The 27,493-nt window shown below is 36.0% G+C and overlaps 3 protein-coding genes, 1 long non-coding RNA gene and 1 pseudogene across 7 annotated transcripts in view; 2 read left to right on the top strand and 3 right to left on the bottom strand.

Moving 5' to 3' along the window:
• Window positions 1–27,493, bottom strand: part of LOC132037924 (peroxisomal 2,4-dienoyl-CoA reductase [(3E)-enoyl-CoA-producing]) — an 82,131-nt gene that overhangs the window by 26,400 nt on the left and 28,238 nt on the right. The gene's annotated exons all lie outside the window — the stretch shown is intronic.
• On the bottom strand, window positions 2,089–8,669 carry LOC132037565 (uncharacterized). Of its 3 annotated transcripts, none has more exons than XM_059428091.1 (13): window positions 8,517–8,669; window positions 7,802–8,028; window positions 7,369–7,419; window positions 6,456–6,586; window positions 6,218–6,334; window positions 5,972–6,091; window positions 4,540–4,604; window positions 3,918–4,087; window positions 3,503–3,556; window positions 2,974–3,083; window positions 2,576–2,689; window positions 2,346–2,471; window positions 2,089–2,274 (listed from the first exon to the last, which is right to left on the bottom strand). In XM_059428091.1, the coding sequence occupies exons 2-13, from the start codon at window positions 7,979–7,981 to the stop codon at window positions 2,244–2,246; spliced, it is 1,269 nt and encodes a 422-aa protein (XP_059284074.1). In that variant the 5' UTR covers window positions 7,982–8,028; window positions 8,517–8,669; the 3' UTR covers window positions 2,089–2,243. The 3 variants fall into 3 exon arrangements, with proteins under 3 accessions (XP_059284074.1, XP_059284077.1, XP_059284076.1); XM_059428094.1 differs by having other exon boundaries at window positions 7,802–8,006; window positions 8,517–8,567; XM_059428093.1 differs by lacking the exon at window positions 8,517–8,669 and adding an exon at window positions 8,147–8,436.
• Window positions 9,305–10,569, top strand: LOC132037310 (uncharacterized). Its single transcript, XR_009409831.1, has 3 exons — window positions 9,305–10,038; window positions 10,272–10,327; window positions 10,419–10,569. It is a non-coding gene; the product is annotated as an uncharacterized LOC132037310 (long non-coding RNA).
• On the top strand, window positions 11,554–13,511 carry LOC132037309 (glyceraldehyde-3-phosphate dehydrogenase GAPCP2, chloroplastic-like; annotated as a pseudogene).
• LOC132037308 (uncharacterized) lies at window positions 14,326–25,494 on the bottom strand. 2 transcript variants are annotated; one of them, XM_059427804.1, is made up of 11 exons: window positions 25,331–25,494; window positions 25,190–25,251; window positions 21,763–21,899; window positions 19,566–19,624; window positions 19,257–19,280; window positions 17,227–17,309; window positions 17,055–17,122; window positions 16,839–16,888; window positions 15,102–15,203; window positions 14,830–14,889; window positions 14,326–14,694 (listed from the first exon to the last, which is right to left on the bottom strand). In XM_059427804.1, the coding sequence occupies exons 1-11, from the start codon at window positions 25,331–25,333 to the stop codon at window positions 14,560–14,562; spliced, it is 783 nt and encodes a 260-aa protein (XP_059283787.1). In that variant the 5' UTR covers window positions 25,334–25,494; the 3' UTR covers window positions 14,326–14,559. The 2 variants fall into 2 exon arrangements, with proteins under 2 accessions (XP_059283787.1, XP_059283788.1); XM_059427805.1 differs by having other exon boundaries at window positions 17,055–17,119; window positions 25,331–25,493.

The raw sequence follows: 27,493 nt of genomic DNA, 5'->3' as shown, positions 1-27,493 counted from the left end.
ACCCCTAAAATGACGATCCGAACGTCTACGTATCCTTGATGTATTGGGCCTACATTATTGTACACAGAAAAAAATATCAGGTTCTATATAAAATATTGACGTTTCGGAGTCTTGACACATGACTAATCATTGGTCAAAGTATGGAAAAAACACTAAGTTTTTTCAAACAAAACTTACTTCGGGCACTTTTTCAACCCCTAAAATGACAATTCGAACGTCTACGTATCCTTGATGTATTGAGCCTACATTATTGTACGTAGAAAAAAATATCAGATTCTATATAAAATATTGACGTTTCGGAGTCTTGACACACGACTAATCATTGGTCAAAGTATGAAAAAAACACTAAGTTTTTTCAAACAAAACTTACTTTGGGCACCTTTTCAACCCCTAAAATGACGATCCGAACGTCTACATATCCTTGATGTATTGAGCCTACATTATTGTACGCAGAAAAAAATATCAGGCTCTATATAAAATATTGACGTTTCGGAGTCTTCACACACGACTAATCGTTGGTCAAAGTATGAAAAAACTTTTTCAAACAAAACTTACTTCAGGCACCTTTTCAACCCCTAAAATGACGATCCGAACGTCTACATATCATTGATGTATTGAGCCTACATTATTATACGCAGAAAAAAATATCAGGCTCTATATAAAATGTTAACGTTTCGGAGTCTTCACACACGACTAATCGTTGGTCAAAGTATGAAAAAAACACTAAGTTTTTTCAAACAATACTTCGGGCACCATTTCAACCCCTAAAATGACGATCCGAACGTCTACGTATCCTTGATGTATTGGGTCTACATTATTGTACACAGAAAAAAATATCAGGTTCTATATAAAATATTGACGTTTCGGAGTCTTGACACATGACTAATCATTGGTCAAAGTATGAAAAAAAACACTAAGTTTTTTCAAATAAAATTTACTTCGGGCACTTTTTCAACCCCTAAAATGACAATTCGAACGTCTACGTATCCTTGATGTATTGAGCCTACATTATTGTACGTAGAAAAAAATATCAGATTCTATATAAAATATTAACGTTTGAGTCTTGACACACGACTAATCATTGGTCAAAGTATGAAAAAAACACTAAGTTTTTTCAAACAAAACTTACTTCGGGCATCTTTTCAACCCCTAAAATGACGATCCGAACGTCTACGTATCCTTGATGTATTGAGCCTACATTATTGTACGCAAAAAAAAAAATTAGGTTTTATATAAAATATTGACATTTCGGAGTCATGATACACGACTAATCATTGGTAAAAGTATGAAAAAAACACTAAGTTTTTTCAAACAAAACTTACTTCGAGCACCTTGTTAACCCCTAAAATGACTATCCGAACGTCTACGTATCCTAGATGTATTAAGCCTACATTATTTTACGCAGAAAAAAATATCAGGTTCTATATAAAATATTGACGTTTCGGAGTCTTGACACACGACTAATCGTTGATCAAAGTATGAAAAAACACACTAAGTGTTGCAAAAAAAAAAAAAGTTTACCAAATTTTTTTTTTTTTTAGTGCTAGCTATAGTGCAGTAAAATCTTTGCGCTATGAAAAAAAAATCTTTAGAGCAGTATAAAGCAGTTAACAGCTCCGTCTCCGTGAACTATTTTAGCATAGTATTTTACTACGCTAAAGGTATTTTTGTGACTTTTTTTTTTGTTGGGGTATTTTGGTTCAAAATGATTTTTTTGGGGCCATTTTGGTTCCGGACTCCAATTTACACAATCCAACTGACAAAAACAATAAAATATCATGTTTTGTATTTCAAAATTTGACTTAAAAGCAATTTTTAAACTCCCTTTCCCATTTCACAAGACTTCCTTGGTACGTCAAGGGCCATCAATAGTGTATAATATATATATATATATAACCAAAAAACTATATTTTTGCCACAATATAATTTTTTAACAAGGGAATTTAATTTAATCTCCTTCCCGCTATTTAGCTCGGTCATTGCTTCAATGTAGACACATGGTGAAAACATTGAATTTATACGAATTTTCTCAGCATATTGGTAAGACTTCCGTAAATGAAATTATATTTTACAGTGGTGTGATCCCATATACATACAACGAAAATTTACATAATGTAAGAACAAAGAAGACTGCATGAAATGTGTACATTGCACTGGTGATGTTGCAAATATTTCCTTTCTCTGTTGTTAAGCAACCCTTCAATGATTTGGTGAAATACTTGGGACTTGGTTATACCATAACTTCACAAAATATTGCAACTACCTGCTGCTTCCCTGAAAATACAAACCTTCATCAGAATTCAAGGCCATTAGGTTAGTCAATCAGATATATAACTAATGCCTACCTTCTTGAATCTTCATAACGGCTTAGTGCTTCCTCAAATCTAAGCCACATAGGACCGGTCTCCTGCAAGTTCACATTCTGGGGTCCAGCAAGATATGCCTGGACAACAAACTGGAGACTCCTTTCTCTAACAATATATATTTGGCAAAATCAATCAATCAATCCTATATCACACATAGTCGTGGTATCTCATAGTCCCAAATCAGTGGGTAGCAACAATAGAGGACTTACCTTCCCTCGTACTCTGATAGCCAAGCCACATAGGCTGCGCCAAAGTACATGGAAACAAATGGCTTTGTAAGATCCTCAACTGACTCCACTTTGTACGCCTTGTAGCCCAAGTCCCTAGTTTTCATGTGAAACAGCAAGTTTGGAAGACGCATTAGCAATTAATTAGTAAGTATATCTCATTGGCCTTCTGTACTGTTTCTTTTCTTACTTCAACTGTCAAATTAGTTAAGCAACTCTGAGAACAGATTTTGGAAGTCTAATATCAGAGAACTTAACCAAAGTAAGAATAGGTTACCAAATTGCTAAAGAATAAAGAAAATAGAAAGTAAAAAGTAAACTAGATCAGATCAAACCAGACGAAAATGACATTTTATTACAAGAAGGTTTTGGTCACATACTTGTGTAGCCAGCGTGATGTGGGATAGTCAATTCCCATCAATCCAGTACGCTGTCCAATTCCCTCAACAAAACGCATGGTCACGATCTCAGCAATAGCACACAGGACAGTCTGCAATAAAAAAGAAATATCCTCATTAAGTTTCCTCTTTCGACCAAGTGGTGGAAGAGAAGAGAAAAAACACAAGCACTCTTCTAGCAATCCCATTTGATGGTCAAAAAAATAATTCCTTTATATAGTAAACTAACCATTACGATATACTAAAATCGCCAGGTGTGGCATGAAATTTGAAATCCTCTACTTCTTTCAATCAACAAATCTCTTTAGAAGTTTAAAGATGATCTACATTCAATTTTTTCCTGTTTAATTGTCCAAAATTGAGCTTAACCACTCTCTTTTACATTCATAGATGTCTCTTCATTCTCTGCAGATCTTTTACGATGAATAATACTATATTAATATTTGTGAACTTTAATCACTTCAGTAGCTTCATGCTCAAAAGAGATGCCACCCAGGGACCTAATACTTACAGGTTTCAGCCCTCTTGTGCTGAAGTATTTTGAAATAATTACTTCTGCAACTGCCTACAACAAGATGGGTATGTCAGAAATTCAGAAATTAAGAACTTGCAGAAAATTGATATCCAAACAACTCGGTTAAGGAACCTGTTTCCATAAAAACTCAAAAGTCATACATTTACCCTTCAACGATGTACAGGCATACAAAGTTCCAAAATGAAAATAATCAAAATAGAAGCAAAATAGCTCTCTATCTTTCCAGTTAATCAAGATATAACTAGAAACGATCTGAAAGTTTGTCAATTTTGAAAAAACGCAGCTAGTTTTAACAATTGAAGATCATCAAAGTCAAATGGCATCATCTCCAGGACAAGAAGCATTCCAACAACTCTTACTAGATTTTACAGTTTTATGCATACTAACTTACCCTCAGTTCTACCCGAGAAAGATATGGTCTCTTTTCAGTATCATGAGAAAACCGTACATGGCCTCTTTTCTCCCCTGACTTGCTCCACTCCTTGCTCACGCTGAGATGATTCCACATTTCTTCCATGTCTTCTGTACAAGTTCTAGAATCCCACGTTGTATTCACTGGACCTGAACCAAATGAAAGAAACATACAAGAGATTGTGAAAAGATTGAGTGCTACTTTTGGCTGACACAGGACAGACAGATTATGATAATAACAGTTACAGAAATTGAGACACAAGGAATACTGAAGCATGATGAACGTGCTAATTTCTTCTCTTTAAGTCTCTATAGCCGTAGAATGTCCAAGCATACGAAGTACATGACAAACATGCTAATTTTCTTCTCTTTAAGTCTCTATAGCCGTTAAGAGATTGACATACACTGAATTGGACAAATGTACTAATTTTTCATTTGCTTAAGACACTAAATGAACTGACATAGGGAATGTAATCAAGCTTCACGACCTTCCCACCACATTTAAGTTATCCTACTGTACATTCTCACAGAGATGGTTATATGCACTTTGCAAGAACAAGAGAGAGAGAAGATGAATGCTTTATTAGTTATGCTCACACTACCTTTCTTTTCAGGAATTCCAGAAGCAGATGCTGAAGGGGGCAAAGGATTGACGTCAAAGATTTTCCTACAAAAGTCATAGATAGTATAGCAAATATTAGGAACAGGTACATCATCCATTTACTTATTAAAAAATAGCAGTATGTACAAATCAAAAGCATATGCGTGGTTCATGTAAATTGACAAGACGATAGTCATCTTGCATACTAACACAATCATATACCGACAGTAGTATTTAACCTTCTCATGAACCTAAGGTGCCTAATAAAATATGCCTTCACTTTGTCACTAGTTTCCAGATGACTCTTTTGACCATGAGCATGACTTCCCCTGCTGCTTACTACGGCAAAAATGGTGATCATCCTTTGCTGAGATCCTACTGAAGTGTTATCAATCACGAGGACTGATTCATAAAAAATCTCAACTAGAAGATTTAGTTTTACAAATGAATACACCCAAATGTGAGACTAAAATGGTATCACAGGCTGCCCCCTTTTCTAAGATTGTATCCTCATCAAGGATCGACAGGTAATAAAACTCTAGAGATGACTCATGAAGGCTTGAGACTAGAGATATGCTCCCATCACATCCTTGCTAGTTTAACTCCTAATTTTCAAATAGCACTCTCCCCAATACCATGTTATCAAAAGCTAGACATGATAAGCAGACTGGTCAGATGAGATTGCAACAGTTCTAAGCCTCATTTCCACCCGTCTCTAACTCAACCTTATTTGATTTACACAACAGATTCTGTATATCTTCCAAATTGAATATTGAGTCTCTGTGTAGGACTCATCAGGATGTCACAATATACAGGGACCTCCATTTGAAAATATTCACAAGAATTTCTAGTAACCTTCCCAAATTAATCCAGCAATGGAAATTTTGATCAGGCCATTTTCTCAACTATGTGTTCCACTGGTCTAGTACGACCTGATGTTGTTCTGGTACGGAAGTTTATGGTCTCTAGTAGACCTTGATTTCTTTTTGGAATAAAATATTTTTAAAGTGATACCCGAGTATCACATGAAATTATACTATCTTATGCATCCAAGTGCTAAGTTAGCATCATGTTGGGTCGTTTGGTATCATATGTAGAGTTGTGGACACTACTACAGGTGATTGAACTCAAGAAATTTGTTCAGGGTGAAACTTTTCAGTAAATAGTATATTCAAATTTATTTAGTATAACCACAAGCGACAAAATTACAGAAGATGAATAGATGATAAAGCCCCTAATTATTTCGAAGCACGTCTTCAGAAAAGTATATACTTACGGCAGCGTTCTTCTACATACAACTTCCTTATATGATATAACCCCACTTTGTTAAACCATATTGTAACACAGGGTGAACTCTCCTGCCCTTAATTCCAATTAAACTCAGAAAAAATAATGATCAAACTGAAATGATATCATGGCATGTGAACAACTACCTCGATGGCAGGGTTTGTTTGACAGAGAGATAACTTCTCCAAAATGGCAAAGTGGACTTATGAGTTGCCTTCTTAGTACCACCCTTGTAAGCTCTCACCATGAACTCTTCACTTCTCTCTCTGCTCATAAAGCTCCACAGTTAGGCACTTGGGTATAAGATCTTTAGGATTCCTTAGCACTGATACATGTAAGATACGTGAAATAGAAAGAAGATACTACAAGAACAAATAACCATATGAACTTACTTTTGTTCATAATTTGACAGCCACTTCAGATATGCAGCTCCAAGATATACATTTACAAAAGGCTTGTAAAGAAGTTTTGAATCCGTTGCCACCTCATATGTTCGGTAACCCAAATCACTGAAACAAATTGTATCTTAAGCTCATTTCAATCAAAAAGAAAAAGAAGACAAGTCTGCAGCTTTTGGTAAGATTCACATAATTCCCCGTAATCTCAAGAAGGAAAAAGAAAATCAAATACCTCACCAACCAGTCTGCAGTTTTTGGCAAAATCTGCATAATTCCCATAGTAATCTCTTTTGACTTTTTATTGTACCGTGTTGCAAGAAGCTGCCGGTCACTTTCAAGCTCAGCAATAGCGCAAAGCATATCCTGAAAATATTGGAAGGAAACACCTCATAGGTGAACTACAGAGAAAATGTTGATAATTGCTAAACTCAATTGATTCATCCTCTGACTGAGCAACCTAACAATACTTGCAGGTTGAGATAATGAAAGATTCTAGTGGAGATAAGGCATGTACTTGTAAAAAGTCCTGGCTTCGACTTCATGAAATGCAACTTGTGCAAATCATATAATGGTAGAAAAATTAGCAACATAGCATACCCCAAAAATGAAAGGTTCATCTTAAACTACATGAAAGGTTCATCTTAAACTATCCATCATTTTAAATATATAAAATCCATGTAGTGAACAAGAAGTTGAGAAAACAAGGTCATCGACAAATTAACATGAATTTTATCCAAGATCAAAATTTACAAAAAGCAAAAGGCATTCAGTTGAAGAGGAAACTGAAACAACAAAACACTTTGAATGTTTCAGCTGTTGATTGAAAAGGTCTTCCGTGATATATTAAACGAGACTTTGACGCTAGGTTTAGCTGACTGCCCCTTGTCATGCACAAAAACAATGGACTCGTCAAGTTATCTCATCCACATTTAATCTATCATAACCCCTTGAAAATAGAGAATGTGCTGAATCACTATCACCCCCCAACCCGTCCAACTTCATCAATAATACAGTGCCCTTTGTGATACAAAAACAGAACGTTTTAGGCAACAATATTTTTGAACAATTCAATATTTTCTAAATTTGGCCACTGAAATTCTCTATAACATGTAATTGTAATGCATTCCAGATCTTGGAAATCATACCGAATCAATATGCGATACAAAATGCCTTCGGACAATAATACCTGCTACTGCCTGTAAAGACAAAATCCAACACAACTTGCATAAAGAACAATAGAAGGGATAATTGTCAAAAATAGCTTTTGCAGGCAAACTATGTATTCAGTCAAATCCAGAAGCTAAACACAACTTCTAGAACAGATTCTGAGACATTGTTGGTTGGAGAGACTAATACATATATAGAGGAAATGGTATTAGCATCTAGACACGAGTTTTGTGAAACACGTGGACTTGCAATGCGGGTGAAATCAATCTCTATGACTCATAGACATGGCTGGATTTCTTCATAGATCTCCCGTCCAACTAAGGTAATTGAGTACAAAATTTCGTTGACTGTAAAGGAAAAGACCAAAGAAAATAGTAGTCATATTATGAGTGAATGTCTAAACAGCTCAACCTTCATTTCTGTTTGTGTTAGATAAGGCTGACCATCAGGATCACGTGAGAGGTGAACTTTTGATCCCTTAGTTTCTCCAGCGTTAAGCCATTCGGCTCTAACATCTGGATCGACCCACATGGCTTCCAGATCATGAGGATCCACACAATCATCCCAATATTTGAAGCTAACCGAAGCCATTTTTGAAGTTAATTATATATCTTCACTGCATCCAACACAAGGAAGATCTGCATGTAAGAAGGAAACATACTAGCTAGTCATTCATGAGATTGAATAACACTAAGTGTTGCTGGAAAACATTCATTTCCAAAAGTTTATCACGCAATTAGGTGATGGAATGTATACTTGTGGAAGCAATGAGTCGGATCAGGTAGTATGTATATATCTTGTTTCTTTCTTTTACCAAAGTCATCTGATCTTGTGGTTACAAATCTTAATGCTATGTGTAAGATTAAGGCGCTTATGTAAGATAAGGCATTTTCAATTTCAGGAGTTTGCAATAAACAGAAGATAAAAGCTGTGACTAGTCGGATGATTAATTTTGACAAGGTAACCAACAATGAGCAGCAAATAATAATTGGCTATCCATCTACAATTATATTTCATCCATCTTCTGTCTTTGGATGAAATGACATTAGAATACATGAGAAAAGAGAATATATATATAAATGATGAATGAAGAAAAAAAGTAAGTTGGGAGGAAGATGAAAGATACCAGCGGAGGAAGAGGAGAGCCTCTTTGCCTCCTTGTTGTCTCCCAAGGGAATTTGATAATGCTCTTTGCTTTTCCTCAAAGAATACCAGAGGGGTCGTTAGTTAGTTTGTCTCTGCGATTGCTGTTGCTTTGATGTGACACGTACTACACACGCTTTCTGCTTCACCGTTTATCATTTTTCATGTTACACAAATTTCGCCCTTTCATTTTTTATAGCTCCCACTTCAAAAGTATTTCGAATTTATTTAATTAGACACAGTGGCGGACCCAGGATTTAAGGGTAGTGGGTGCCAATGCAACACTAAAAAATACTGCAATTAATATTATCATTACTAAAATTAGCTTAGCGGTTAGAGGTTGAAACAGGACGTCCTAGCCGTCAAACCTTTAAAGTTATTTTAAACCAAACATTGTTTATTGGTTTCTAAAATGCTTTTTTAATGTTTATACCCAAATTTTATATATTTCTTATATAACTATACCTAGTCTACGTCGGGTTTATCGGGTGCTAGAGCACCACGAATTAAATACATAGGTCCGCCCCTGATTTAGACAAACGTGCATTTGTGTTACATGAGGAGTTCAAATGTACTACTTGATTTCAAAAAGTAAGAACGATAATATTGGATTTTAATTGTAGTAATATAAGTATTTGACTTAAAAATGCATTTGAATAATATTATAAAATGTTTACCTTAATTTAGCCTATTACTTGTTTTAAAACTTGCATAGAGATAATAATATAAAGAATCTAACTTGAGAAGTTGGGTGAAATGAAATGCCACATATGACGTGGAAAAGAAGGGAAAACGGTGGTGCTCAAAGGGAACAGGAAAAGCGTACGTGGCCACTGGCTTGAGCCTTGAAGCTAGAAGACGACAAAAATGATTTGTTGGTCTATCTATTTCTTAAAAGAGCAAAGTACGTTATGAGTATGACAATTGACAACACTTTGCTGTTCCTTTCACTGTCTCTATAAGCCACCTTTTGTCCCAGGTACGTACTCGTCAAAACTATGCTTTCTAAGAGTTAGATTTTTATTTGCTGAATTGCCTTTTTGTTTACGATCCAATAAAACTTGATATATCTGTGTCAAGTCTGATCGATGTTTCATCCTCTTTTTTTTCCAGGTATCATCATCATGTGCTAGCCTTCATCACATTAATGCTAACTCTCTCAAATTCCAGTCTAGCTTCGGAGAATATGCTGCCTCCTCACTCCATTTTTCCTCTCTACAGTTTGATATGAAGGAATTACATTCGGGTCACCGGCCAACCCGGATCCATATAAAAAACAAATATATCTAATTTAAGTTAAAAAGGAAAGGACATAACTGTTAGAGAAAGTACCGGTTCTGCAGGAAAGAACTTCTCACTTCTGAAAAAAAAAAAAAACTTTCCTTCCTTTATTCCAAAATAGAAAAAAACTCCTTCTTTCTCCGTGAAGAACTAACTACGGTGATAGATTCATCAGAAGGACAAAAGCAATCTTCACCGAATACTGAAATAATCTTTTGTAATAGGTACGACTTAGACAGGGAACTTTACGGTTAATTTCGTGTTTATACATGTGATTATATTGTCGACTAGTGAAACAAATATATGAATCTTGGAAGAACTATGTGTTCTTATGGATTCTGTGTTTTCCTTCATGATCAATAAACCCTTCTTCTTCTTTTCCCTTAGCTGTGAGATTTGTTTTTCTTCTGTTGCTGCTGACGTCCATATATATATTACTATATTATCCCCCGCACAGAACATCTGGAGATAACAGCATTCAACCCACTAGAGCTACTGCAACCCAATTGCCAAGTTAGTCTCCTTATTAATTCCACCTCTAAGACTTGATTTCACTTTTTAAATTTGTATTTCATTGCTCATACCTATTTTTAAATTTGTTCAGAATCACGGATTGACAGTGGGAACACCAGGATCGGAAGTAATGGTATATACGCTGCTTTAGTTTTAATTTCATTCTTGTGAATGAATCGCGAGGCTGGCTATGGACGGTTTCAGAAGAGGTAGAGGTAGGCCGAAGAAGTATTGGGGAGAGGTGATTACTGTGACATGGGTATCTCGATGCATCGGGGACATGACCTTCGATAGGAGGTATGGAGGATCATCGTATCGGGGTAGAAAGTTTAGTAGGTAGTCGCGTTTATCCTTTCTTACAGTAATTGCATTGATCTTTAGTTTTTTGTCCCTTGATTTCTGCGAGTATTGTATTTGCACGAGAATGGTTTATCATGGCTTATTCACTTTCGTTGTTTTCATTTTTCATAATTGCTTTGAATTGTTTCGCCCGTGTCTAATCTTTCTATGCCTTTTCTTGAGCCGAGGGTCTTAGGGAACAGCCTCCCTACCTAAGGTGTGGTGGTCTAAGACACTCTTTCTCTCCCACCCCAACATTGTGGGATTCATTGGGTATGTTGTTGTTGTTGCTTGTGAATGAATCGCTTACTTCATTCTCAGTAGGAAGTCAATGTTGTCCGTGGCAGATGTATCCTTGTTCAACAAAACCCAATACATATAATATAAAACAACAAAATTTCAGCAAAATATTAGATTCTGGACCCATTACTTTTAAAAGTATAGTGAGCTGTGAAGTCTCTTGCTTGTCTTTCTCTCATCATCACAACTAATACTCCTTAACTTATCTCATACCCTTTTAAAACTTTTATTGGCTTCTAATGTGATCATATGCTTCTTTAACTTTCTTCATTCTTAGTAGAAGGTCATGATTATGTGATTCCCCATCATGGATAGTCACATATCTTGTATCAACTTGTCAGAAAGTCATTGTATAGTTATACTAATATACATGTTCAAACTGGCTGGTTTTGGCCGCATTGGGAGACTAGTGTTACGAGTTGCAACATCTAGGGATGATATTCATGTTGTAGCAGTTAATGACCCATTTATTGATGCTAAGTAAATGGTAAAAATACACTACATGAATCTACAGAGTTTTGTTCTGCATTAAAGCAGGTTTTGTTCTGCCCTTCTAAAGGAAATATTGCATCTTTATGGATGTTGCTGTTGTGATTACTGAGGAGTTTGGTATTGTTGAGGGTTTCATGACAACTGTGCATGCAACTACAGGTCTGTCTCTCTTTCTTATACATATATAACTCTTCTTGTTTTCATTTTCCCTTTTCTGAAAATGCAAGTTGCTATCTTCAGCAACACAAAAGACTGTTGATGGTCCTTCCATGAAGGATTGGCGAGGAGGCCGTGGTGCCGGGCAGAACATTGTCCCTGGTTCAACTGGCGATGCAAAGGTACTAAATAGATACAGGAGAGCTGTATTTGCTGCTCTCTTTCTCTCTCTCTCGTTTTGGGTGGTGTATGTTAGTTGTGATGTAATAGTATCAGGCCATTTGAATGGTAGGCTGTCGGAAAGGCTCTTCCTGAACTTAATAGAAAGCTCACTGGAATGGCTTTTCGTGTTCCAACACCTAATGTCTCCGTTGTGGACTTGTCGGCTAGAGAAGAGTGTTTCATAAGGTGATGTGAAAGAAGCCATAAAGTATGCCTGCCTTCCACAGCTGTACTATAAATTTACGACTCCGCCTGCAGTTTAACTTGGCTGCTTTGTCTTAATTTGGTGCTTATTCTTTGCCATCAGAGGGTTCACTGAAGGGCATTTTAGGTTACGCTGATGAGGATGTTGCCTCAAATGATTTTGTCAGTTACTCCAGGTAGATTTGCACATTGTTCTCTCTCAACCTCAAACACACTTGAAATAGCATCGAAGTAGTTCTTGGTTAAATTTATGTAAATATCTACACTTGAACAAGTTGATGTGAAAAAATATATTGAACTTGAACAAGGAGAAAAAATTTAATGAGATTACTGTGAATCTGCCATTCTTTTGGACAGCACGAACGTATGAGAAGTACTAGAGGGCAACCACTCTTAATAGGATTTTAATTGTGAGGGTGCGTTGCAAATAGAGTTAATTTTTGGACCATGTACGAATGAATAAATGCTGCGTTTGATTAGACAGGATATGGCACAGCTTCAGCTGACTGAGGACATCCTTATATAGGAAGATTTGGAGGTCGAGAATTAGGTATTACATTTTTTGTAGCGACGTCAGATGTGTTGAGAGACCCGGGAGAGGGGTGTGTGGGGGTATAGCTTTTCCATCTCCTTCTCTCCTTGCCTTAGTAGTATTATTTTGGTATCGTGTAAATCTTTAACCTTTTGTGTATAGTACGATGTGTTGCTTCATTTGTTTGGTCTCTTGGTATATTGTTGTCTTATTTCTCTTGCAACCCTGGATTGACTTCGTTTCTTTTGAGCCGAGGGTCTATCGGAAACAACCTCTCCACCCCATAAAGGTTGAGATAAGATTTGCGTACATCTTAACCTCCCCAGACCCCACTTGTGGGATTACACTGGGTATGTTGTTGTTGTTGTTGTTGTCAAGCATATTTGATGCCAAAGCTGGCATTGGCCTGAGTGAATCCTTCATGAAGCTTGTATCCTGGTATGACAATGATTGAGCTTACATGTATGCTCTTTTTCTTTGAACCAGCAAATCCCCGCTCCCTTGCAGCCGCGATCCCCAATTCCGAGAAAGAAAAATTAGTTGGAAATAAAAAAATGCAGAGAAACTTATTGTAATCTTGTGGTATCACATAATCGTTAAAATTATTCTCCTGGACATGTTTATTCTGCAGTAATCGAGTATAGGACCTCATAGAGCAAGTGGCATTGGTTGCAGCGACCAAATGAAATACAGGAATAAAAGCCAGCTGATGTCGCAATATTTAGTGCAAACAACAGTTGTATTTGACATAGCTATGAAGTGTGTTAACGCACCGTCTTGGTTAGGATAGCTTTCAATTCAGAGTGCAATTGGGTTCAAAATAATGAAGAGAATACGTGAATGATTGAATAGGGATATCCATTTTGATTATACTTTTTGTTTCATCAGAATGCAGAGTTGATTGGTTAAATACATGCATATTAGCCTCCACTCTCATAAAGAGTCGACCTTCCACCTGATAAGTTTTTAGTTATTAGGATTGCCTTGGGTGGCCCTTTCATTCTGACTGGCTCTGCTCCAAAGAAGCAGTACAGCATATTCTTCTCTTCCTGGACATCGTTTGTTGTTGTCATCGCTTGCTTGTGTACCTGTCAGCTGAAAAGAGGGACCAGGAGATTCAATTCTACGATGATCTCTAAACTTTGGCACTTTAACTTGCTCTATATACTTCTTTTTGGTGCTCTGTATGTAGAACGAGTTCTCAGCCTGCACTTGTGGTGATTGCCCAATGAGAGCGGCGGTGCCTCGCCAAATTGTAAGCAACTGGTTCTAGAAATGGGAAAAAGAACTTGTATTTCACGTATAGGTAATTCTGGTATCTACCTTACAAGTCCTTAAGATTAAAACATTTAACATTAAAATGGTATTATTATTGGGAGAATCACATGGCAAGAATATTATTATTGGGAGAATATGCATTCATTACTTTGAAGAGAGAGATATTTGGAGAGTATTTCAGAATTTGACCGGCAAGTATTCTTACCAAGGAGGTGGCAGTTGACACACATGGGGCTTCGCAAGGTCAAACAAGCCGAAGGGCAACGCCGACCATTACTCACAACTCCTAAGCAGAGTTTGAAGCAGGTAATGTCGTTCAACCATTCAAACAACATATTCCGCATTGGAGAGGTACCTAGTGATCGGGTAGCAACTCATTTCCTTTTTGTTGCTTTCTTTTTTGGATGATCAACCAGAGGAGACAAATAACAGACTGTGGAAGTTAGCATGAGATTCTTACATTGTTAGACAAGTGTCAGGAAATAACATAGGCTCCTCCATTTTTTGCTTCTCCTGGGGCTCAAATGATTGGCTCCCATGTACAAGTGTTTAATTTGTCCAAGAAATCCAAATCAAGTCAACAATAACTTTGCATTTAGAGTAGTCCTTTCCTCGCATACTTTGTACATGAATTTGTTCTTGAAAACTGGAAACAGTTCAAACACCAAACAATAATGTTACAAAGGACGGTAGCAACTGCGGCAAAACATCAGCATTTCTGGCTCCAATCACTCATTTGACCAATTTGGACAATACCATTTTCAGTCAAGTACTCAACAAATTCATCTATAAGATATGGCCAAGCTCCTTCAGCATCATAATTTGATAATGCAGGGTCCACATTCTGCATTGATAATCACAAATGTCAATTTACGTAATATATACTGATGTAAAACTTTTAACATAAAGACAGCAGCGAGAGATGGAAAGTGGGTGAGTTCAAAAGGTAAAACTCTAAAGTAGATGAAGAGTAACTTACCCTTGCAAATTCCAGTAGCTGAGACCAAGTATCCCGTGAAATAGCCTTGTTGTGCCTTGCCTGAATTACATGGCAGATCAAAATAAGGAGTAGAGATGAGTTATAGCTTCCTCTTTAAGCCTATAATCACTTCTAAGAGCAGATTAGTTTAAGTTGGTGGCAATAAAGACCAAAGGTGAAGAGAGAGAAATCATTTAGAGACATGTACGTGACGCAAACAGAAACCAGTGAAGAAATATACAAAATTCAGCACTTCTTGTTCTTTCAACAACCTGTAGAAATTGACACCAATGATCAACCAATGGCCACTGCTTTTCTGCAAACAGCAACTGCCACATCCCAATAGCCGTGTCCAAGGCCAATGATTTCTGACCCTGAAATTTAAGAAGACGACATAAGTGTGTCTGAATCACTTTCTTAGTGCTTTTGTTACATCAATAATACCTCACCATTATCAAAAAAATACATTGAGGTTCATATCTAAAAATGACAATTGTACTCCACTCCCTTCCAATAAAAAAAGTAAGATTACAAAGGCAAACTGGAGAAACTTCAGAACTTCTCCTCCCAAAACCATGACTAACAATTTAGACATTATCTAGATATTGAGAGCTTCCTGGTTTAAGAAAGCAGTATGTATAACTAATACAAAGCAAAGAAGAGCAGAAAACATAAATAGCTGCTGCAAATTGGATTTAAAAAGTTTCATTTTGCAGTTTTGATCATCTCAGCTATCTGTAAAGAGTTGTTTTAACTTTATACAGTTTCTTTCTTTACGCATATGACTGCAAACATGAGCACTTTTGTAAGCATCTCTTGACTGATCAATAGTTGTTTTCCATTTCCCCCTATATCATCATTAAGATAAACAGAAAAATTCATAGACAGGCAGCACTATTCCTCATCTATTAAACCTGCAAATCTCATGCGCCAGCATATACCTCATTGCATATCACATCACCCGGAATTGAAATATGTTAAGTAGAATAAACATCTTCACAAAGCAAAAACAAAGTGGGTTAAAATGACAAAAGGTATGGGACACATCTGCTAAACTTGGATACCTATCCAGCTTCTCCTGCCAAAAAAACATTGGAAAAAGAATTTACAGATAATCCATCCAGGGCTCCAATTACTAACTTCAGATGACATTAAAAAGACAACTATCAGTTTCTGTCTTCTGAATTCTGCCAAGTATTAATGAGTTTTTCATCCAAGAGCTTAAGGGAATGATAGTTGAGTAACCAAACCTTTATACTTTTTCTTGGTTTACTAGTAGGACATGATCTTTAAATTTTACCAAAAGTCATTTTTCGCCGTTGCTTTGTCTTGGGCTGGCATGCACTGATAACATTTAAAACTTTTAAGGCAGTACATTGTCAAAAAAAAAAACTTTTAAGGCACTTTCAAAGAAGTAGATCTTATTTTGGGACTTTTCTCACAAAAAGAAGGAAAAAGAAAATAAAGAACTAGTAAAGCCATGTGTGTTAATGACAATTTTCCTTTGGAATTCAAAACCATTGGAGAATTGTGACAGCCTTAAAAAGATGGTTGGTTCGTTTTAGATTCTCTTATGCCTCTGACCCCGCATCAAGAGTTAAAAGCAATCATACCTAAAGATGCTTGGTACAAGCTAAGACGCCTAAGTAGCTTTTGCAATACGACTATTCATTTATTAGAGTAAGTAGTATACAGGCTTAAATACCTCCAGTATTGTGGTACAAAATTAAGAAACTTAGATTGGATGTTGGTTTTAACTGAAAACAGGAAAAAGAAAAGAAAAGGAAAAACTTTAAAATGGTCATTAAACAAGTGAGTAGTTGCTGTTTCCTAGACACCATTATCAGTATCACAGGTATTTAACAAAATGAAATGAATGCACAAAAGAGGGACTAAAAAAGGAAGGGGAAGCCTAAATATTCTTAATTCATATTGATCAATTCGAACAAGCAAAAACACAAAAGGCCTTTGAATTAGCGAGGGAAAGGTGAGTGATCAGGAAGACAAACCTTCTCCTTTGCCCAGCTGAAAGCAAAGTTGTAAATCTCTCGGAATTTATCTGAACAAAGTAAATAAAAAATTAGAAGTCAGGAACTTTTCATCTGATTAAATCAAATCAAATGTTCAAAGAGCCTGTATCCAGATTTAGAGTTGATAAAAGAAATTATTAAAAAGAGGCAAAAACTTCTTTGACAACACAAGGAGAATTCCTTGTCATCACATACGTTCATCTCTCATCTCTGAACGCATAAATGGCAACTTTTCTCTGAGCTTGTCCAATGAATCTATTCTGCTATTCAGGAGACAGCTTTCATTAGATCAAACATTTAACATTTGTAGTTGAGAGAGTAAAAAAGATAATATTATAGAAGTCCACAGGTCTTAACCTAGGCTTACCCGAGAGATTGTAATCCACCAATGAACTCCTGCTTTGAGAATTCACACATAGTTGCAGCTTTCATGTGCCATGAAAGAACCAACTGTAATTGAATTCAATCTTTTATGTCAATCAAATATCAGGCAACTCCTAAAAAAAATAAAAAAATCCCTTTTATCTTTCTCTGCTTTTCTTACTTATTTGGAATAGGCGAGACAATTACTTTTTTTTAATAAGGTAAGTATTTTATTAACAAATGGGAAGTCCCCGTATACCAAAAGAAGAGAATCTACACCAAAATATGATTCTCAACAAAAGAGATCCCATCCGTGTCAATGGTTTTCAAAAAACCGACTTAACCAACCTAACCGTACCGATTTTTAGGTTTCTTTTAATAAAACCAACGGTATTTATATAAATTTATAATCGTACCGAATAATTAGGTTGCTTTTTAATTTTATAAAAATACCGAACCGTACCGAATAAGTTTATATGTGTAAAATATATTTTATATATTAAATTTAAATATAATAAAATATTAAAAATTTTGCCTTGGGTTCCGGATGATGAATTTCGGGATGATGAAAACGACCACAAGCCGGCAACATAATTAGCCCCTAAAGTTCCAACTCTGAAACCTATTATAATGCTCGTATTGAAATTAAGTTAGTTCTAGCATCTCGAGTAGTAACTAGTTGTAAGCTACAAGGTATTCCAACGTTCTTGATAGAAAGCTACAAAGTATTAGATATCTTTTCTCTCGTATGATTTTAAATTTCTCTTATTGAATACTTAAATCTTAGTAGACTCGGTTCTTGAGTCTCATCTTGACTTTTTCCCCCTCGTGCGGTCTAAATTATACTTTTTGTCTTTGCTTAACACTGTTTTACAGTAATATTACACTACCGTAAAATAGTAGAATCAATCTTTATTCTTGTCGTCTTTCATGTTTTCGTGGATTAATAACTTCTAAACAGTAAAAATGCCTAGAGAGTTCTTGCCAAAGTCCTATACAAGTATGTCTATCGTGCTTCAACTTTTACTAGTGATTATATATAACACGATCTTCTTTTTCTAAAAAACAATACGGAAAATTAACCGAACTGTGCCTATACCGAAGAGAAACCGAGATGATGGGACAGTTTCGAAAAGTCTAATTTTGGTTTTACAAAATAAAACCAACCGAAAAATTGGTATGGTAATAAATTTTATAAAATAACTACTCGAACCGTACCATTGACACCACTAAATCCTCTATACAAATAGGGACCTCATAAGTACACTAAAAGGAAGCTAGAATAACACACAACTTTGCAACTTTACAAAATCTTGCTCCACCCCTTCAAATGCCCTCCTATTTCTCTCTTTCCAAATGACCCACATGATTGCTAAAGGGGTGACACTCCATGCCCTTGATCTTCTCTGCCCCCTCCTCTGATTCCAACTATGCATAGCCTCTTTCATTGTGCCCGGCATCACCCTATTCATCGGAGGAAAATTACTCTAGGGGTAATTCTTCTTCTTAAGATTATTATTTGTTGTTGTTATTATAATTTACTATACTATCATTACTTCACTATTACAACTATTATTACAATTGTTATTATAATTACTATTGTAGTTGTTGTCATTGCTATTATTATCTTCAGTCTTTGAAGCTCTTATACTTGCATAAATTATAGCAAAACAGAAATTTAAAACATATCTATTAAGTGAAAGATCACCATCTTAATTCAAAAAAAAAATGGTTGTTTGGCTTCAATTTTACTGCAATACCATCTTTTTGTTTGTGAAGTCATCAGAAATCGGGAACAAGTATCGGGTTTGATTAAGGCAAGGACAATTGTATCACCTTAAAATTTAATAGCAATATGGACAACTGTAAAAGTATAATAAATGGTAGTTTCTTCAGTGCAATTACTTCTTCAGAATAATTCTATTGATAAACATCTTCTTTGAGCCAAATCCTCCCTCCAAAATGAATCCTTAAAAGGGAATGGAGAGATAGAAATAGGAAATTAGACGAGAGGGTAAAGTTAATAGCACATACCATAACTATATCCTGAGGATCAACCTGACAATAAATCAAAAGAGTTAAAATGTACTCAAGCGTAATAAGAAATAAACTTAACAGAAAATAGGTAGGAGATTATGTTATACAACTTGAAATTTAGAACAAGTTTAAAAGGAAAAATTATACAACCAACTAAAACCACAAAAAGCACTTAATAGAATTTGTCTGAAAACTGTAACAATATAATAAGTGGCCTTTTTGGTTTCAGTCAAAAGGTCCATCATGATGGTGGTGTGTGAGGCTTCGGCCCTTGACTCATTAGATTAACCAACTAGACTAACCCACCTGAATGTCATTGCAGAGGAGGCTAATACCATCAGCCAAAATCATGTCAGAATATGGGTCTGCAAAAGAAAAGAATGTCCATCACAAAAATGATAATTAGTAAGAAATGCAACATGAAACACAAACCACATGTTCCATGATAGTCACATGTAAAATATGCATGTGAATGCAAATAGTCTACTTTAAATTCAAGTAACATTAGTAAACTCTAGGCTGTTCTGTTTACAGTCATACAGCTTTATATCTAGCAAATAGTGTCCGCTTTCCAAATTTATTCTCAAAAATGCTTAGTGAAGGTCAAAATCTACGTACTTGATTGGTAGTTATAAGGCTAAAATTGCTTTCTCTTAATTTCTACACTAGGGAACATATACAAAATCCACATAAGGGAGCAACCCATTCCAACAAAAAGAACCCCAATCCCTCATTACTGCTCATCTTTCCACTGACCAACACCCCTCCGCTTCTTCTTGGTGCAAACCCTTCTCTTATTCCGGACACCAGCATCAGCTCCTTGTCCCCTTCTTCAGCCCCAAGCACCCCCAAAAACCAACACCCACTTCCTCTTTCCCCCTAGGCTATCTCGATACCTTTGTTAGTGCGACTTGTCGGACATATTGGGTCATATGGTATTCCTCCGTTCTCTCCCCCGATCAAGATAAAGCTAATGCTATCAGCTGAATTTTACACCTAATTTTTATTGCTACACTCTTATTGAACTAGATATTGTGCTTTGGATGCTATTGTTTAATTGAAGTTTCTACTCAAAGACTAATAGGGGTGGCAAATGGTCGGTTTGGGTCAAGATGGGTTGGGTCAATAAACGGGTGATTACCCAACCTTGCCCAACATCTACTTGGGCTAAGATGGGCGGGGTCAAGATGGGCTAGAAATTAGGAAAATAATTAAGTTACGATTTTTAATTTCTTTTTTCCAATTTTACCATTAATAGGACTAGATCTATTTCAAAAGTAAGATACAAATTGTCATAAAATATTTTTTATACTTTAATCTATAATCTGTATAATATCCGTTATTTACGAGGAAGTTAGAATTTATTGAGGTAATGATCAAAAAAGTTATTAAAGAGGTGGCCTACATGTTATGCATGTTCGACTAAAAAATTTTTACATCAAAAACTTCAAGTAAATATTTAGATAGTCTAGATGGATGACAGAATAACATATCCAAACATGATTGGAAGGAAGTATAACATTTATTGGGATTGAAATTGGTATGCATGTGTTGGGTTGAGCTCTAATTATTGGGATTGAAGTTTGAAAAGTGACAAGTTCAGTTTGGGCTGCTTCATGGGTTGCGTTTGGGCTAGCTGTTGTCATGGGTTAAGATTGGGTTGTGCCTAAACATAATCCATTTGTAATGTAGCCCATGCCCAACCCATTAAAACTTGGAGGGGTTGGGACAGGTCATATGGGTTTGGACTGAATTTGTCACCCCTGGTTGCAAGCATGGTTATGTTAAATGTCACTTTGTGCCACTTTGTCTGGGTTTCTAAAACAAATGCAGAACCCTCATATCAAAATAATAATAAGGCATCCTAGGACTTCTATGGGGAGGATTTTTTTTTTTTTTTCTTTTGAGTTAGGTAAATAGGATCACCATTCATTTAATTTTCAAGAATGATAAATAGACATTGGGCCTAACTCAACCCCAAAAGCCAGTTCATGAGGCGAGGATTGCACAAGACCATATAATGAGACCAAGGATCCCTTATCCCACCAATGCGGGATCCCCCCCCCCCCGGGACTGGACATTTGGAGAGTGGACAATATAAGACCCCGGGGGGGGGGGGGGGGGGGGGTTGCATAAGACCATATAAAGAGATCAACGATCCCTTATCACCGATGTGGGATAACAAACACTTTTTCATTTAATTATTATTTTGTAACTCAAACAATTTTTAATAATATTTATGCGACTACAGTATTTTTTTTTTTTTGGAAACTGGTAACTAATGTGAATATTTTCACTCATTGACATGATAGTGTACACATGCAACATGTGTGCACAAAAACTAATATTGAATAAAAGAACAAAGTCGAATCAGAATAGCAAAAATCTTTTTTGTTTCTTGACAGCGCATATCAAGACTTCATGATATCAAAAGAGCAAGCAAATAAATTGCAAAACCAAAAAGTGGTATCTAGTTAGGAAAGAAGTATGATACTAAGCTTGCCTTTGTATCTATTGTAAAGCTCCTCCAACCGCCTTGTATCAGCAGATGACTTGACTTGTGACTGGCTGTAAAATATATCAAATGCTCCTTCAAGATTCCAATCACTGGCCTTCAAAGCCTGAAGAGCAACTTTTTCACTGTGTACAAATAGGATGATTGGAGAGTTATCACTATGTAGTACACAACTATTGCAACTTAATCCACAGAACTTTTGGAAATTAAAAATTTTAAACTGCTCAAGCATAAATGACTTCAATGTTTCCCAAGGAATCCAGTGACGAGCAACTGTCTTTCAGGATTGGGAATGGAAATTCAGTAAAATTTTGGAAGGATAGGTGGCTCAACAATCAACCACTTAGTATTTCACATCCTCTTGCCTACCAAATAGCTTCTGATCCAAACTCTTCAGTGGCTCAATAGAGAAGATGGAATATGGGCACCTCACTTTAGGAGGAACATTCAGCATTGGGAGGTTGATGAACTCACTGATCTTTCCAGAGTTCTGGAAGGGGCCCCAATGTCTCCACAATTACCAGATAGCATAAAATGGGGCAGGTCTGAAAAAGGTATCTACACAGTGAAGGAAGGCTACAACAAATTATGCTCCTCTAATGATAGGACAGACCTCTGGCCCTGGAAATTACTTTGGAAGACTAGACTGCCTCCTAAGATTAAGTGTTTCACCTGGACTACCCTCAGAAATGCTATCCTTACAGCGGACAACTTAAATAGGAAGAAGTTTGAGCTAGTTAACAGATGCTACATGTGTCACAATAGTTTGGAGACAGCGAATCATTTGTTCCTACACTGTTCAGAGGCAGCAACTCTATGGAATATGTTCATCTCAATCTCTGGTCAACTGGTCTATTCCTCAGAATGTCAAAGAAGCAGTGGAAAGTTGGAACCTAAAAGAAGTTAATAGTTCCATCAAGAAGACCTGGCAGATGATTCCTGCATGTATCTTTTGGAGTATTTGGAAGGAAAGGAATCGCAGATGTTTTGATGGTATCTCAACTCCAAGCAGTAGTTTAAAATCTTTCTGTCTTTTTAATCTTTTCAGTTGGAGCAATCTATCCCCTGTAAATGACATATTATCCCTTTTAGACTTCATTAGCTCCATCAATATGGCTTAGAGACCATATTTTTGCTTTCTGGTTAACTCCCTGATTTAGAATTGAAGTTTTTGTTCTCAGGAGTTAACCATGATTCTTTTGTGTGTGTAACTTGCATCTACTTGATGCCTTCCTAATACAACATCTTATTTCATCAAAAAAAAAAATGACGAATAAACACTTCCAGAATTTAGATATTTAAAGTTGACAGGATTATGAAAGTAACAATCCTCCAACAAAAATCAACCACTTTAAACTTTAAAGTTAAATTAAAAACTACGTATGATTTTCCACACAAGCTCAATAGTTCAAGTGGGGTGTTACACAGATTTATAAACTAAAATGAAGGATGAAATTCATAACTTATAAAATACAACAACAGCATACCCAGTATAATCCCACAAGTGGAGTCTCGGAAGGGTAGGATGTACACAGACCTTACCCCTGCCTTTGTGGGCAGAGAGGCTATTTCTGAAAGACCCTCGACTCAAAAGGAAAAAAGAAAAGAAATGAAAGGAAAATAAAAGAAAGAAATTCGACGCAGATTCAAAAAATATGACAGCAAAGTAACAAGATATAAAGCAAAGGCGCAACCGATAGGAATACACATCGAAGAATAGAAATTACGCAATTACTATTTAAGACTACTAATAAGCCCCTACCTCTCCCACCTAAAGTGTGATACCACTCGGCTACCTACTACCCTTCTACCATAATCCTCGACCGCCACACCTTCCTATCTAGGGTCATGTCCTGAAGTTGTGCCATGTCGTGTCTAATCACTTCCCCAGTTCTTCCGGGGCGAAAAAGAATAACATCAAGGAACTTTATCTTCTATTATGTGGACCAATTAAACGATGCTAAACCTTTCTTGGCATTCCAAAATTTATATCTAGTATTTGCAAAAATGCTAGGTGATTTTCAAGCCTTGGTGAACAAAGTTACCCGATGCCTTTACTAATGGAAGGTAGTGGTACCCGTGGAATTAGCCGAAGTGCGTGCGATTTGGTCCGGACAACACAATGTGTGTATATATACACACACAGTGTGTGTGTTTGTGAAGTTAATCCTTTTACAATTTCTTCGTACTAAGAATGGTTAATGGGTGATGAAATTGCACTCTTATTTTACTTAGCTTCAGTTCTTAGATACATTAATGTTCAAACTAGGATTTAAATACTTTTCTAAACACTTCAAATTAGTGTGCTTGCATTTTTATCAGCTCTTTTCACTGTCATCGAGGACCCGCTTTTGGGTGTAACTGTTTCACACCACCAGCAATAACTTGATGCTGGTTTTCATGTATAAAATTATCTAACTTATCAGAAAGTTAGTGTGCCCTTCTGTGTCTTGCCTAATTAGCTGAGTCATATTTGTCTAAAAGCTCATGTCTTCAACACTAAAAACAATAAGAAAAACTTTTCTAGCTATGGGCACCAAAGAGAACCAAAGAAATTGCTTCATCAAAAGGACACGGTATGTTTCTTAAAAAATTAACGCCATTGCTATAAAACTTGGGTGCCAAAACTTTGCTGGATTTTATCCAGCTTCAGGATCTTTAGAGTTATTGGAGTTACCGAGTTACCCTCTTATTGGAAAGTTTCAGAAATGAAACAAACAATAGTTGTGTCATCTATATGATATTTAATACAATCAATGGTCTGTAACACAAGCAACCACAGATGAAGGAGCATAAAATTAGCTTACTAACCAGGAGTTGCAACTAACTATGATACTTCAACTATGATGACAGTGTTATTGTATCCACGATATCTGTTTTGTACGGATTCTAATAGTTGTCTTGTGCCTTCAGCATAACGCCACCTAAGAGGACGAATACCTTGGTTAAGATTAGCCACCAATTGTTGACCCATCTCCGGAAGATAATCAAGTAATAATTTCTCATATGGAATGGTACTGTTAGAACCTAATTTCGAGCATAAATCCTGGGCCATGTTATTTAGAGCAGGAAGGAGAAAGTGGGAATCCCTTATACGGAACAACACTTTATTTATTTATTCATTTCCATGATAAGCTTCTAATGTTATTGGCATAGAATATGGAATCTGTTGTTATATGCAAGTCGGTTGTGCAAAGTTTGTTTGTTGATACAAGCAATATGATTGGTATCTGTTGTTTGCTCTGCAAGGCAGTCAGAGCCAAGCAGCTTTTAGGAAAGAGACGTGATGAAGCACAAAAGTAGTGCCGAGAACTAGTACAATAAATGCTTACATATCAGTTTCCAAGGGAGTTGTTAACCTAGACGTGTTTTTCCCCAAACGGGATGAATAAATGAAGTAGGTTGTCTGAGGTACCTTGCGCCAGTAATGGTGATAAACTGCTGAACTTTGTCCCGGCGGCCTATTCCTAGCTTGTTCTGCAAATAAGCAGAGACTCAGCAAATATATATTTTATACAAATAGAGAAGAGAATTGAATTGAATAAGCAGCGCTGACCATGTTTTCGAGAAAGCAACGATCCTTTTTGGTGGTTGGGAGAGATTGGTGTTGCTAGGGTTTCGTCAATCTCCCCCTCTATCGACGCCCCCGCTAGCTACCTACTTTCCTTTTTCTTTTCCTCTCAAGTAAAGGGGTCCACCACTCCAAACCCTCTTTTTCCTTTTTGTTTTTCTTCATTAATAATTCGAATGTGTTGTTGAATTTGCATTTGTCCAAACACAATTTTGTTCTATCTGAAATGATTTTTGTGTTTTGACAACACATCTTATGAGATTTGATTTCATGCATTTTTCTCAAGAGAATTTTTTTTCATTTTTATCTATTTCATATGCAGCATTCACTCAAGTCTCCAATGTTGAATTTTTATTGCAATTTTTTTATGAGACTGAGATTTTACATTTATTAGAAGTAGACCAAATCAATCTCAACTAAAACAAAAATTTTAAAAATGCAATTACGAACATTAGTAGAATATTCAGATCCTACTCAAGAGAATCTAATTCAAAAAAAAAATAGATAGGAAAAAAATTGTAAAAATTCATATCTGATGTAATACAATACATTAATATTGTTACCAAATCGACTCATACTTGTCTTTGGCCTTAACAAACGACTATGGACCCAAGAGCTTTGAACCTGGTCAAAATCTTGGCACAATAAATTTCCCGCGTCAAACTATTTCTAGACATGGTAAACTTTTACTATATTTTAAAATTACTCTCTTTTATACTTTAACTAAAATTTATTTCTTAGAGCTTTCTAGAAATATTTGAAATTTTAGTATGGTTGGTGAGTAATATGTCAAGAGTTCATAGGAAATAAAAGGATGGTTTATGTATTGCCAGACGTGTCTCTAATTTTTGCAGCAAACCCAATGGTTAACCTGTCCCCTTCGTCCTCATTATCCGCTGGGCTCTTGGAGCAGTCCTCCCTCTCGCTCAAGTGACCCGCACCTCTTCTCTGCGTCATGACCACACAAATCATTTTTACTCAAATGTGAGTTTATTAGCCCACATTTTTAACGAGGACCTTTTTTAATATCCACCAAATACCTCAATCACCACATTTACATAAACTTGTTTTTCCTTGCATTCACAAAAAAAAAAAAAAACTTGATTGAAATGCAAATGTTGAACTTTTTATTGCATTGGCTGGAATAATATATATTATGTTCAAATACATTTCGCCACAAGAGAATTTTAGAATTTGATAAATTTCTTAAGAATGGCGATTCTAAGAATTTGAGAAGATGGGTAGACCAGTACCTTTAACTTAAGAATAAAAAAGTATTTAATTAATATTACAAATTATAAATAACATTTCACGTTATTAAATCCATAGGCAATTTGTACTCACGCTTGACTTTGTGCTATAACTAACCAAAAGTAATGTACCATAACAATCTTTATAGAAAGATATAGGAAATTGTTGGTAAATATACCACAAATTACAATAAATTACAGTTGAAAAACAAAATGAAAAAATGAAGAACAAAGTAAATAAATATTCTTCAAGCTGAGGTGCGGATATCTCGCTCTCTTTAAGGAGATTCAAGCTCAATGCGGTATAATCTTCACCGGTTCAGCAGTAATACTCTGACTTGTCCCCTCCAAGATATAAGCCCCTCAATATCGTGTGACTCAAACAACTCCAGACTAATTGAAGAGTCCAAAGCTCTGCCAAAAGAACACCTTCCCTCAACATAAGAAATTACTCTCTTTTGTAGTGAATTAGTTGGAGACTTACTCTCAACTCTCTCTTTCACGACACTAATCTCACTTCACAACATGTTCTCACACAACAACACAACATTTCTTTCATATTTTTTCTTCACACCAAAAGCTAAGGACAATTTCTATTTATAGGTGACAAATTCATCATTGGAGTGAATGGGATGAGTAGTGGGATAATAATGTGAGTAAATAGTGGAAAAATTATGATTTGGAGGTTATATGAGTGACAAGAAGAAAGTAGATGAATAATGAGTTAATGGAGAAAGAGTTACAAAGAACTTATGACCACATTCTTCCTCTTAAATGACCACCAACTGAATGTTGATAACTTTGGCACTTTAATAATATGTTTAATATCAAAATGCTAATAACTCAACAGTAATCATTAGATAACACAAGACAATTGTGAACACAAACATATATCGTA

The sequence above is a fragment of the Lycium ferocissimum genome, chromosome 11, assembly GCF_029784015.1.
Source record: "Lycium ferocissimum isolate CSIRO_LF1 chromosome 11, AGI_CSIRO_Lferr_CH_V1, whole genome shotgun sequence".
In the NCBI taxonomy this organism is placed as follows: domain Eukaryota; kingdom Viridiplantae; phylum Streptophyta; class Magnoliopsida; order Solanales; family Solanaceae; genus Lycium; species Lycium ferocissimum.
The sequence above is the reverse complement of the archived record's forward strand: the minus strand, read 5'-3'. Positions and strand labels throughout refer to the sequence as shown.

Coding starts and splice junctions, on each gene's coding strand:
- LOC132037308 (XM_059427804.1), bottom strand. Junction 15,204..16,838: donor TCAGCTGGGCAAAGGAGAAG/GTTTGTCTTCCT, acceptor CTTAAATTTCAG/GGTCAGAAATCATTGGCCTT. Junction 14,695..14,829: donor AGCTACTGGAATTTGCAAGG/GTAAGTTACTCT, acceptor TTATCAATGCAG/AATGTGGACCCTGCATTATC.
- LOC132037565 (XM_059428091.1), bottom strand. CDS start 7,981: ATGGCTTCGGTTAGCTTCAAATATTGGGATGATTGTGTGGATCCTCAT. Junction 7,420..7,801: donor TAACACAAACAGAAATGAAG/GTTGAGCTGTTT, acceptor TTGTCTTTACAG/GCAGTAGCAGGTATTATTGT. Junction 2,275..2,345: donor CGTTATGAAGATTCAAGAAG/GTAGGCATTAGT, acceptor TTGTATTTTCAG/GGAAGCAGCAGGTAGTTGCA.